This window comes from Dermacentor andersoni, chromosome 5 (assembly GCF_023375885.2).
Source record: "Dermacentor andersoni chromosome 5, qqDerAnde1_hic_scaffold, whole genome shotgun sequence".
Taxonomy (NCBI): domain Eukaryota; kingdom Metazoa; phylum Arthropoda; class Arachnida; order Ixodida; family Ixodidae; genus Dermacentor; species Dermacentor andersoni.
This window is the reverse complement of record NC_092818.1, coordinates 12,114,923-12,127,604: the sequence shown is the minus strand read 5'-3', so window position 1 is coordinate 12,127,604 and position 12,682 is coordinate 12,114,923. Positions and strand designations below refer to the sequence as shown.

Sequence of the window (12,682 nt, the reverse complement as noted above, 5' to 3'; positions counted from 1 at the left end):
TTTCTTTTAGCTCTCGCAAGCTGCCAAGGAGCTTTGCGTTTGCACGACCTTGTTCGGCGAGCTCTTGCTCTAATAGATCTAACTGAGCTTGAACTTTCCCAGGGCGGAAAACCTGTAGACAGGAAAAACATTTATATCTGCTTGAAATATATTAATACTTGGCCCCACTGACTACAGTGTTGCAAAAAAACAGACCTGCTAGTAAAAGTCTTCATTGGAAACGCCATAAGAAAAAAATATATATGGCCCTGGCAGGTATACACATGCTGTCACATTACAGAGTCCAGAGGACAAAACCTGAGAAGTGAAAGCAAGTCTACACTTACCTTCCCTGTCAATGGCCGCTGAAGGAAAAGAAGGTACGTTATGCCTCCCCATGTTAAAAATGCAAGTGAAACAAATAAAAAGAAGTTTCTTTTACGCATTGCAACATAGCAATTTTCTCCAGGTCATAGCTGCAAAAAGAGAGAACGAGAGCCATTAAACAAGCGCCAAACCGGGATTTAAAAACAAATTGAAAAGAACAAAAGAGGACGGAAAGATCACCAGAAAGTCATAGAATTATTTAACTAAAGGCAACCGCTGTAAACGTCATCAGCACAGCTTACCGAAGTTAGTTTGATGTAAATGCGACAGCCGACGGCAGAGGAAACCAGCAGCGAACGCAAAACGACCGTACAGTCAAGGAAACAGTCGGAAGCTGTTGCTACAAACCATAACACGCACAGCGGCACTGTCCGGATTCATCTCATGCGACAGAGCGCAACGGTAACACACGAGCGTACTATTGGCAAGGCCACTCGGAGGCGATCAGCAGACGAAATTGCCACGTCCAATGTGCCACCACGGTTGCGAAAGATAAGCGGGTTCACAGCAGTCGGCCTCACGCCGGTTACGATAGGGAAGCTCCGTGGGTTCAAGGGCAATAGGCGATCCTCGAGCGCCGATGTAGTACACACTGTGTGCAACCCCATGCTGAAGTGTTTGCGGCAATACTATGGCAACTTCACGAGCGCATCAACACAGGACGGCAAAACGTAAATAAGTGGCTACGTGAGCTCGCGACAAGTGGTCAGGAGCTTACCGATACTCGGGAGTTGCTGTGGTCGGCAGCCTCACCTCGTACAAGCAAGGCCGCCTCGAGCACGCTCGGCAGCTCAAACTAGCTTCATCGCATGCGCGAGTGCAGCAGCGTTGACTTTGTAAAACTATCCGAGAACCAGGAGGGTTAAAAAAACAGAATCGTCTGGCATCAGCCGCAACGAAACGACGACACGACCATGTTGACGAGTAACGCCCCCTATCACCGGCCGAGTACACGTAAAATAAATTTCATTGTTGCTTACCGGCTATGTCGCAAACAACCGCTTTCAGCAGAGGCAGTGCGTGCGCTACGTTTGCAAGAAGCGACGCCGACCGACTCTGTTGACGTGCCAACACAGGAAAGCGTACTCGTGACCGTTGGCGCACTCATGCGAGGTTGCAGCACTAGCGTGGTGCAAAGAAAAGTTGCAGTTTCGCCTGAGAGGCGAACCACCGATTACGACAGCAAATTGGAGGACAACGTCCTGTACAAAGTAAGGTTTGTAGTTTTATCTGCCGAACATTAACATAGGCACACTAATTAAATTAACAATCATGGTGTCACCTCACTCGATGACCGCCACTGGCGTAGCCAGAAATTTCGTTCGGGGGTGTCTCACGTTGCAGCTCGGCCTCCTCCTCATAAAATTTGTCGAGGGATCAAATACATGAATAATACCTGCATTGCCATTGCCAAAGATGCTGCAAACGAATTCTTGGATCCTACGCACTGTAAAGTAAAATATGCATTTTTTCATGCAAGAATATACTCGTATGCCCCAAAAAATGTGCCCGAAATAATAATTGATATCAATGCTTCCATGTTTCTTGCCTATCTAATAAATAAAGAAAATATTACACGAACTTTAGAACTATATAAGTTCGAAACCAGCAAAGAAGTTCATACCACTGACATTAAAAATGTAAAGGCCATGAAATTAACAATTTGAGAACAAATATAGTGTAATGAAACTTCTACGGATGTCACACGGCGCACTTTTGATCGCGATCAAGCCCGACCCGGATCGAGTTTCTCAGTCGTGATTGGCACCTTTGCAAAAAATGCGCGAGAGAGCCAATCGCCGTCGAGAATTTCGATCCGGATCGGTGCCGATTGCGATCAGAAGTGCACGCGTGACGCCGGTATTTGTCATTCAAGAACCTTGTTTACATTCTTCTACATATGCAACGGCCAGGGCAAAATATCAATGACGCTGTCCTTTGTTCCAATGTATTGCGCAGGAGCAGCTGTCACCGGTCGTGTATTGTAATTGCACCAAAATTATAGTCGCAGCAGGGAGCACATATAAAAAGCAAGAGTTCTACAAAATATACGGGGGCGAGTCAAATGAAAGTGAGCAAATGCAAATATATGACAAACGAGTGGTACTTTATTAAAAAGTACTCTCCACGAGCATTTAGACATTGTCCCACTGACTCACGAGTCGCGCGATTCCCGTCTCGTAAAAGTGCTTGCGTTGCTGCTTCAAAAAGCCTTTAACTGACTCTTTCACGTCACCGTCCGGCACAAATCTAGTTGCCTTGAGCTGTTTTTTCAATTGGCCCAAAATATGAAAGTCACAAGGCGACAGGATTGGGCTGTAAGGTAGATGTTGCAGCGTTTCCCACTTGAGCTTTGCCAGTTTTGTGTTAACCACATCAGCGACGTGGGGACGGGCATTGTCTTGGAGCAAGATGACCCCATTCGTCAATTTTCCACGTCGTTTGTTGTTGATTGCGACACGGAGCCGTTCCAGCGTTTCACAATATCGGAAACAATTGGTAGTCCCTCTAGGTTTAACAAATTCTACCAGTAATGGCCCCTGACAATCGAAAAAAAAAAAAAAAGACAACACCTTTCCGGCGGAAATGACGGCCTTTGCTTTCTTTGGAGGTGGTGAATTCGAATGTTTCCACTGTAAGCTTTACCATCGTGTTTCAGGCTCCTAGTAGTGGCACTATGATTCGTCCCCGGTCACAATCGCAGACAAGAAGTCGTCACCGTCATTGTGATACTGATGAGTCAAGGCAGCGCTGAATCTCTCCGTCTTCTGGTGGTGGTCCAAATGTTGGGCATCCATTGCACACACAAGAGGCGATAACCGAGACGTTCATGAATTATGGTGTGAACCGAACCGTGACTGATGTTCACACGCTCTGGCGGTTCATTGATATATCCACCGTTCTTGTCTAATCAGCTCATCAACTTTAGCAATTGTGTCAGGAGTGATTGCACAGTGGCTTCGGCGCGGTCTTGGATCGCCTTTGCAACTTTCACGTCCTTCTTTGAACCGTTTCCTGCGACGCTTTTAACAGTGGGCAATGAAATGCAATGTTCAACGCACACGGCAGCCACACGGCGACCAATTTCTTTTTGAGAAACACCTTCAGCGGTCAAAAACCTCACGAGTACCATGCTCTTCAACTTTTGGAGCGTCCATTATTATGTCACGCAACCACGTTCGACTAGTGCATGAGCGCATTAAAAGAACATCTATCCTCACATCTGCGTGTCACTTTCGTAAATGAGAGATCCTTGTGTGCTCGCAGATAATGAACAGAACCATTGTTGCGCGGGGTGGGCTGGCTCACTTTCATTTGACTCGCCCTCGTGCATTAGAAATGCGAAGGCACAATGGAATATATAAATGCGAATATACAGCTTGATAAAGGGCAAAAAAGTGTCACTGGAAACAAAGTTCACTGCACGTATACACAAAACATCGCAACAAGATATTTAAATATACTCATAAGTATCCAATAAATCTACGTATCTAAGAAAAAGTCACCGTATATAATGCGTCAAACAAGGCAAATAAACATGTTGCGTAATCACAGATCACAGAATCCTATAAGGTCCGCACCCCTCGTCCCTCCACTCCCCCTAAATGTATCGCGCGCGAGGGAAGGCGGCGCGCTTCCTCCCCGCTTTTCTTACTTCGCACACAAGACTGAGCAGAGGAGGCACTGGACTGAGCTACCATGGTCGACTCACCCATCTCCTCCTCCTCCCTCCCCCCCCTCCTAAGCTTTCACTCGGGCATGCAGCATGCGGCGCGCGGTAACGTCATCGTATAGGTTTTTATAAGGAACATGATGGCGACGGCGAAGGCAGGATCGAGTGCGCATGGAATGTCCATATAATTGCTCTCACAATAATATAATACGAGTTTCTGGCAACTGAAGCGTCCCGTGGGCCAATACTTTGCGCAGAAGAAGTAACAAAATCGAACTTTCACCATGCGATAATCCGTTGCGCTGCAACTATGTCTTTCTTTTGTGGTGCGGAAGCACCAAAATGAAAAAAAGAACGCTAAGAAAAACATGTTGGCCACAATCAAATGCCCACTTTGGGCACCTATAATGTGGCTACCGAAAAAATATCGACGAAAAGGTGATACGCTTGGTCCACAGAGCAGCATACACATACTGCTCGGTATCCTACAACGGCGAGACAAGGCTTTCCGGAGAGGTTGCGCTCAAGCGAGCGTGTTGCAATCCGTCGAGTCCCCGCAGTGATGCCAGCGAGCGACCATTCTTTCTTTTTCTCGTCTGCTAGCCAGAAAGCGTCTAAAACTCTGCCAAACGAAAATCCACTCGGCCAGAGAAAAACGAACGCGCACCGAAGTGTGCCGCGCAGTGGTTGGGGCAACACGAGAAAAACGCATGCGCTCTGGCTGGCTCTGGCAGCCCGCGGGTAGCGAGAACAAGAAAAGTGAAGAGGATCGATGTGTCCTCGCGAATAAGAGTCAAAGAAGAAAAATAAATAAGAACGTAGTTACCTTTGCTGGCTTTATTGTCTCAACATGGATGCTTTGGCGCAGGTAAAAAAAAAATGTGAGTGAGTGAGTGAGTGACTGAAACAACTTTATTTGGTCCACTATAGACGTAAGCGAACTCCACGTCACCTGGCTAGGCCCACTCGGGGACCATCAGGTGAAACCTGACGGCCCTCTCGCGAGCCCTCTGGACTACCAGGATTTGAGAGGTCTGATCCTGGGCCCTAATTAGCTTCATCATTTCCTCTTAAGTGAAAGGGAGACCGGCAGAGGCGCAGCCCCACAGGACATGTTCGAAGTCCACATAATCACCACACAGAGGGCAGTCCGGGCTTGGGAACCGTTCGGGGTACACTGTGTGCAGCGCCGCGGGGCTCGGGTAAGTGCTTGTTTGCAGAAGTCTGAGAGTGACTGCCTGGGCCCTGCACAGCGAGGAGTGCGGCGAAGGTAGGAGTCTTCTTGACAGATAATTATATTTGCAGATTTCGTTGTACGAGCAGAGAGGCTCGGGTCGCCCAGGAGAGGACGCGTTGCCCAGCGCACGGTCAGTCAAACCTCGTGCAGCCGAGTGCGCCTCCTCGTTGGGGTTGATCGAGGCACCCTCAATGGTTCCAAGGTGCGCAGGGAACCACGCCAAAGAGTGATGTTTCATGTCTTTGGCACTTTGGATGATACGTAGGGCCTGGGGAGCCACCATTCCCATCTGAAAGGCCCTGACAGCGGCCTTGGAATCCGAATAAATCGTGTCATGTACGCTGTCCGTCAATGCAAGAGCAATAGCAACCTGCTCTGCAACGCTGGAATTAGAAGTGCGGACGGTAGCGCAGCTAAGGATTTTAGAATCACAGTCGATGACCACTGAGGAGAAGGCCTCTTCTTGAACGTACGAAGCAGCGTCTACGAAGCATGTTCGGTCCTTGTTCAAGCAGGCACTGGCGAGCAGAGCTTTACCCCTGGCTCGTCTTCGTCCTTCGTTGTAGGTGGGATGCATATTTCGTGGCATACGGTGTATGTAAATCTTGGACCTTACGTCGCTGGGCAGCTTCACAGCGTCCAAACTGACGACCGTGGGGTTACGTCCCGGCTTGCCAAGTATGGCTCGGCCCGCTGGGGTACCGGAGAGTCTGACAAACTGGGAAAATTCTTGGGCTTCAACGATTTCTTCGAACGTGTTGTGAATTCCCAAATTGAGGAGGTCTTTTGTGTGCGTTCGGATGGGAAGGCCGAGGGCAAGCTTGAAGACTCTTCTGATTAGGGCATTGATCTTGTTGCGCTCTGATACGAGCCAATTGTGCATAGCCCCTGAATAAGCGAGGTGGCATAGCACGAAGGCGTGGATAATCCGGATCAGATTGTGTTCATTGATTCCGCGGTACCTGTTGGCGATTCTTCGGATCAGGCCGAGGGCGCTTTCGGTCTTGGAACAAATGCGCTTGAGGGCGGCTCCATTGGCCCCGTTCGACTCGATAAACATTCCTAGGACCCCGATAGTGTCTACCCGCGGTACTGGGGAGCCCTTACCGGTGAATAATGTAATGTGGCTCTCTGTTGCTGGCTTCCAGGACCAGTGTGAACCACCTCTGGGCCTCTTCTTGTAGATCAAGAGCTCGGATTTAGCGGGCGAGCACCTTAGCCCGGTGGGGATAAGATACCGCTCCGTCACATCGATGGCCTCTTGCAAAGCACCCTCGACCTGCCCTTCACATCCACTGGAGCACCAGATGGTGATGTCATCCACGTAGATCGTGTGGTTAATGTTCGGGATTTTGTTCAAGGCTCTCGACAGATTGATCAGGGAGGTGTTGAACAGCGTAGGGGAGATCACCGCCCCCTGAGGTGTTCCCTTTGGCCCAAGCTGGATTTTGTGGGTAAAAAACTCGTCAATCTTGAGTCTAGTGGACCTTGAGGAAAGGAAGGAGCGCACGAAATTGTACGCCCGTTTGCCAACGTTACACTCTGTCAGGCTCTTGAGAATAAAGGCGTGCGATATGTTGTCAAAAGCCTTTTCCAGATCCAAGCCGAGAATCGCCTTTGTGTCGGCGGAAGTAGAGTCAATGATCTGGTGCTTGATCAGTCTCATGGCGTCCTGAGTCGAAAGCCCCGACCGAAAGCCAATCATGTTGTTTGTATAGCATTCGTTAGACTCGAGATGGTCAGTGAGGCGGTTAAGCACGGCGTGCTCGGCCATCTTTCCAACACACGACGTCAGGGAGATGGGCCTCAGATTGTCGATGCTCGGCGCCTTACCTGGCTTCGGTATGAGTACTGTGTAGGCTGCTTTCCAGCTCTTGGGAATGAGGCCGCTGCACCAGATATCATATTCATCTTGTGCGTAAGAAACTCGATTGAGGCGTCGTCGAGATGCTTGAGCATTTTGTTGGTGATCCCGTCGGGCCCAGGGGCAGATCTGCCGTTAAGGGATGCGGGAACTCGCTTGACTTCAGCCATGGTAACATCCTCGTCCATAGATGGTACGTCACGCCCTTCGTACTCGGGAAATTGGGGGGGGGGGCACCGGATCGTCCGTGGCCGCCAGGTACTTGTCTATGAGGTGCTCCGTGACTGCCTCATCTGGAGTCGAGTCGGTGGCCAAATGGACAGCTTTCGCCAAAGCTCTCTTCTGATTGGACTTGGTGTTGCCATCGTGCAGTAGGTGCCTAAGGAGACCCCAGCTTTTACCGTTCTTGAGCTGGCCCTCCACCGAGTCGCACAGCTCGTCCCATTGCTGCTTGCACAGCACCTTGCAATGAGCCTCTATCATTTTGTTTATATCGGAAATTTTCTTGCGTAGTCTTCTGTTATGGCGCTGAGTCTTCCATCTCGCGAGCAGTGCCTGCTTGGCTTCCAATAGATGCGCCAGCCTACTGTCCATCCTGTCCACCTCCAGATCGGTTGTCACCTCCTTGGTGGCTCTAGCTGCATCCTTCTTTATCTCGTCGCACCAAGAGTCTAGGTCCATATCATCGTTAAGGACGCGCTCGGAGCGGTTGGCTCGGAAGAAGTCCCAGTCAGTGAACCTAAAGGTCCTCGTTTTGTTACGGGCAGCCTTGATCACCGCTTCGATGATGCAATGATCGCTGCCGAGGTCTATGGCTGTGTTGGTCCACTTGACGTTTTCCAGGTTCTTGACAAAGGTAAAATCCGGAGTCGTATCTCGGCACACCGAGTTCCCTCTCCTGGTTGGAGAGGGAACTCTCCAACCAGGAGAGTTCCCCCTTCCTCCTTCAGTGGAAGCCACCGTATGGAAACCGGGGAGCTTGATAGGTGATGATGTGATCGTTTCTTGCAAGGCGATTACTTGGGGTTTGTCCTTTACGCTTTTTAGGAATTGTCGCAGGGTCGCCCGTTTGCTGACGAACCCTGCGCAATTCCACTGCCACATTGTTATGACGTTAGTTCCGTTATCCATGTTTGGGCTTGGGAATGGATTGCGAAAGTGCCGCATTCATAATGGCACCCTCCGTCGGTGAGGCAATGACGCTGTGCAGCTTTGGGACTTGTGCTGTAGATGTGCTTGGCAAAGATCCGTGGCTGGTCCCCTCCAGCCTAAGTATTCTAGCGCTGAGGGCGACCAGGCCCAGCTGAGGGTGCGCGATCATTTCTTGTACGTGAGAGAGACCTGTCTGTATGTTGGAGATGGCGTTCTTGAGATCAGACAGGAGTTCTACCATCTCGTCTCCCCTTGAGTCATCCAGAGCACGCCGCTTCACTGCAACCGTCTTGGGAGGGGCCTCCACTGTGTCCATGGCCGAAGAGCGTGCGGCAGGCTGAGAAGCTGGCTGTGTGAGCGCCAATCTTCGTATTTCCGCCATCTCGGCGGCTAGCCGACTGATTTCCTGCTTGAACAGAGCGTTTTCCTTCCTAAGACTATCATTGGCACGCCTAAGTTCTTCGAGCTCATTCGTGAGACGCAGGTCGTGCGAGTCTTGAGAGTTGGACGCCTGCGTTTGGTTGCCACGGGCCCTATCGGCCCACGTTAGAGAGGACTTGCCTTTACCGCCGTTGGGGGTCTTCGAACGTGAGCTGTTGGACGAGTGGCTCCCAGTACGGGACTTGGAGCAGCTTCTGGAGCTGGAGCGCGCTGGAGAAGGCGATGTGAGTCGCGATCTCGAGGTAGAGCGACTTCTGGAGCCCCGTCGGCTTGTAGAGCGGCTTCTCGAGCGCAAGCGTCTTCTGCCCCTAAGGTTGGTGCTGGATGAGCCTTGCGGATCGGAGGATCGAACGATCGACGGCGTGGGGAGCTGCTCTTGCTGCCTGGCACGCTCGAAGCGTCGTCGGCGAACGATGTACGGCGTCCTGAATCTATGCGCACACTCTTTACCGGCTGTAAGGTGCGGACCGCCGCAGATCTTGCATTTTGGGGTGCATTGATGCTGCTCATCAGAATTTGGCAGGCTGCATCCCCGACAGATGACGTCGCTCGGTGTTGGACATACATCGGCGCGATGCCCGAGTCTTCCGCAGGCGTGGCATAAGTCCACTTGCTTTCGATATAAGGAACATGTCATCAGGAGCGTTCCGTACCTGACAAAATTCGGTACCCGCTGCCCGTCAAAGGCGATGATGATGGTCCCATTCTGAGCGATTCTCTTGGCTGCTAGTGCAAGAGGGTTGTTCTGGTTAACAATCTTGCCATCCACCGTCGCTGGGTCGTCTTGTAGCGGTATGCCACGTATGACCCCCTTGCACGTGGAGTGCGGGGCTGTCTCGTACGCGCAGAGTTCGTGGATCTTGCCTGTGATTCGAATTTGCTTGATGCGGGAATATCGATCGGCATTCTTCCGTCTGGGAGTGCTGGCCACCATGATGTTTTGCTGTAAGTTCGGGCAGAGAGTGTCTTGTGTAAGCTCGTGCTGGCTGATGCCGGAGGCTGCAAGTATTGCGTCAGCCACCGTAGCCGCTCCAATTTTCGAAATATTCAGCCCACCTCTTGGTCTAATAACGATCTTCGTGTCTTCTTTGGGAAGAACAGGTATTCGGCTTACCCTAATAATCTTGGTCTTCAGCGCTACGCCGCTAGACTTGTAGCTATGGGGAGCCAAAGGCGTTGCCATGGCGTTCGGGTTAGCTTCCCGCGATTTGGCGCCAGCTCTTCTAGCACCTGCGGTTTGCCATCCCTGCTCTTGAGTGACTTCCTCCGGGAGAATATTTTCTCCCTCTACTTGATATTCCATGATGGTAGCGGACGAGTGGCACTGAGCCGCCCCGGAGGCCAAGACGTGGTCTCCGAAGTGCTTGTTAGACGCCGCCAACGGATGTACAGGAATGTCCGTAAAATGGTGAAAAGTCACTCACTGTGGCAAAAAGGGTATCCACGTGGTCCTTACAACTTCACGGAAAAGATGTGCACAACTAAACATTGGCTCGCGACGATTAAATACAAGAAAAGCTGGAAAAATGCGGGAACCGAAGAACGCGTCTTGACTCGCCGCCTTCTTCTTCTTTCTCAAAAAAAAAAAATGTAATTATTTTCTGTGACATGACGGCACAAATGAACCACCACAACACTCCCTCTCATCGGACCTCGCTGCGTGCTTTGTCAGCTTGTCTGATAGTGTGTTGATTTGGCTTGTCTCGTTGTATGGTGCGATGTACGACTTTTGAAAAGTCAGTGCACCTTTGGCGTCAAATGTTTATAACAACCTTAACTCACAAAGTTCCGGCATTGAAAATCTAAAGCACGAGTTTGGAAATGTCACTGCACTTTCCGCATCAAAAGCTTTTGAGAAATTTATATCCATAAAGTTTCGGAATTGAAATCCATGCGTTCCGTAGACTCCGTGGTCTCTGCGAGATGCCGCGATGAGCCCGCTCGCCATCAAAACGCCTTTGAAACTTTGTGCTCGGATGCGGCTTCTCGCGTCATGTTACTCCCGGTGCATGGGCGTTGCCGCAAAATCCGGCCCGAATTCGCAATGTTCGCGCTGAAATGTCTTTTCGAGCGTGAAATAGACATTCTAGACAAAATCCAAAATGATTTCCAGCGCCGGGGTTGTTTTGGTCGGCGTTGCATGACAGCCCGAAAAAATTTCGAGGGGAGAACTGAAGTCCCATTAGCCCCCCCTCGCCTCCCCCCCCCCCCGGGTGCGCCCCTGATGACCGCGGAAACTCGCTGTCGATACGCTGGAGTGAGGAAGCGCAGCAGCAGCAGCGAGCGGATTGACCGTCGTGCTGCGTCTCGCATCCGACTCACCGCGACCGGATAGCGAGCGAATATGTTCGCCCCATGCTGGATCCCAACGCCTGGTCATTCGCGTGTACGGTCACGCGAACGGTGGCGCGTTCGAAGGCGGCCACGTGAGACGGTCTCGCAGAAGCATGGATCGGCGCACGCGCGGCACGGCACGTCCGCACTGCTTGCTGTCCCGAACCCAAGAGGAAGCACCTTGTCTGTCGGCGCCCAAGTAACCCCGCCTGTCGGCGGCGTTAGCAGCGCAACACTCGCGCCATCTCTCGTACTGCGCCTCAACCACTCCGACCGCCGCGGGCGCCAGGCCACGCGAGCCGTGCGGGAAAACAACATATCAGGGGACGCGTGAGAGTCGCGCATCCCCACAAACTTCTGAAAAAAAAGAGAGAAACGGGACAAAGAAAGAGAAGAACGGGAAAGAGAAAGAGAAGAACGGGACAGAGAGAGAGAGAGGAACACGATAAAGATCACGAGTTAAGAAAAATGCAACTTGAACTTGAAAGCAAACGTTTGGAGTTGTCTCAAGGAAGTGAAGGCGCTCTGGGACGATCAAGTGAGGCAGAATCGTACCGCATGGACAGGCTCTTAAAGCCATTTGAGGTCGGGACTGACATAGGCTTGTTCCTAAGCAATTTTGAAAGGACTTGCGAAAAGATGAACTTCGGCCCGAGTACATGGCCACAGCGGTTGCTGTCTATGTTGCCGTGTGGGGCGGCGGAACTAATCGCCAGATTGAGTGCACAGGATGCATATGATTATGCAAAAGTTAAGGCTAGTCTCCTGAAGAAATACCGCCTTTCAGCCGTAGCTTTTCGGCAAAGGTTTAGGAGCACAGGCAAGAAAGATAGCGAGGGATATCCGGAGTTTGCATATAGCTTAAAGGCCAACCTAGTCGAGTGGCTGAAAAGCGCGGAAGCGTACGACAGCAGAGACATGATCATTGAATGCATGTGTCTAGAGCAGTTTTACAAAACTATCCCCCAAGCTGTGAAACTGTGGGTGCAAGACAGAGGGAATGTAAACACTGTGGAAAGGGCGGCTGAATTAGCCGAAGAGTACGCAACGCGTAGAAAGTTGAACGCCGAGGATGGAAACTGGGACGGTCGAAATGGATCGCGGAAACCCTTTCCGTTCAAAAAGGGTTCGCAGACTCGGAGCCTGTAGACATGGAGGAAAAGCCCGCAGAAAAGAGCGAGAAGAAACTTAACGGGGAAACCGCACAAAAAGAACAGAAAAGAAAATTCGAATCTTTTAGACCAATTCGCTGTTACAAATGCCACAAACTGGGACATATAGCTGTAAACTGCGGGAAGCCTAGCGTAGTTTTCTCCTACGTAGAGGAAAAAGACGAGAATATGGAACTTTTAAGCCCATATCTTCACGACCTCCAAGTTAATGGCAAACCATGCCGAGTGCTAAGAGACAGTGCCGCCACGATGGACATTGTCCATCCGTCTTACGTGACGGTAGATGACTTCACCGGAGAAGTAGCATGGATCAAACAGGCTGTAGAAAAACACAGCCTGTGTCTGCCCATGGCCAAAGTCAAAATCAGTGGGCCATTCGGGGAGCTAGAGACTGAGGCTGCAGTTTCCAAAAATTTTGTCACTGCAGTACTCTTACATCTTTT

At 50.7% G+C, this 12,682-nt stretch overlaps 1 protein-coding gene across 4 annotated transcripts in view; it reads right to left on the bottom strand.

Annotated features, from left to right (window-relative positions):
• Nucleotides 1–12,682, bottom strand: part of LOC126530128 (alpha-1,3-mannosyl-glycoprotein 2-beta-N-acetylglucosaminyltransferase-like) — a 112,276-nt gene that overhangs the window by 37,712 nt on the left and 61,882 nt on the right. The window contains exons 2-4 of one of the 4 annotated variants that reach the window (XM_055070114.2): nucleotides 1,763–1,813; nucleotides 327–455; nucleotides 1–112 (exon numbers count right to left, since the gene is read on the bottom strand). In XM_055070114.2, coding sequence (XP_054926089.1) covers nucleotides 1–112; nucleotides 327–425 — 211 coding nt within the window. In that variant the 5' untranslated portion in view covers nucleotides 426–455; nucleotides 1,763–1,813. Of the gene's footprint in view, nucleotides 113–326; nucleotides 456–608; nucleotides 1,010–1,084; nucleotides 1,317–1,762; nucleotides 1,814–12,682 lie in introns of those variants that run through there. The other 3 variants (XM_050177564.3, XM_055070115.2, XM_055070113.1) reach the window with 3 other exon arrangements.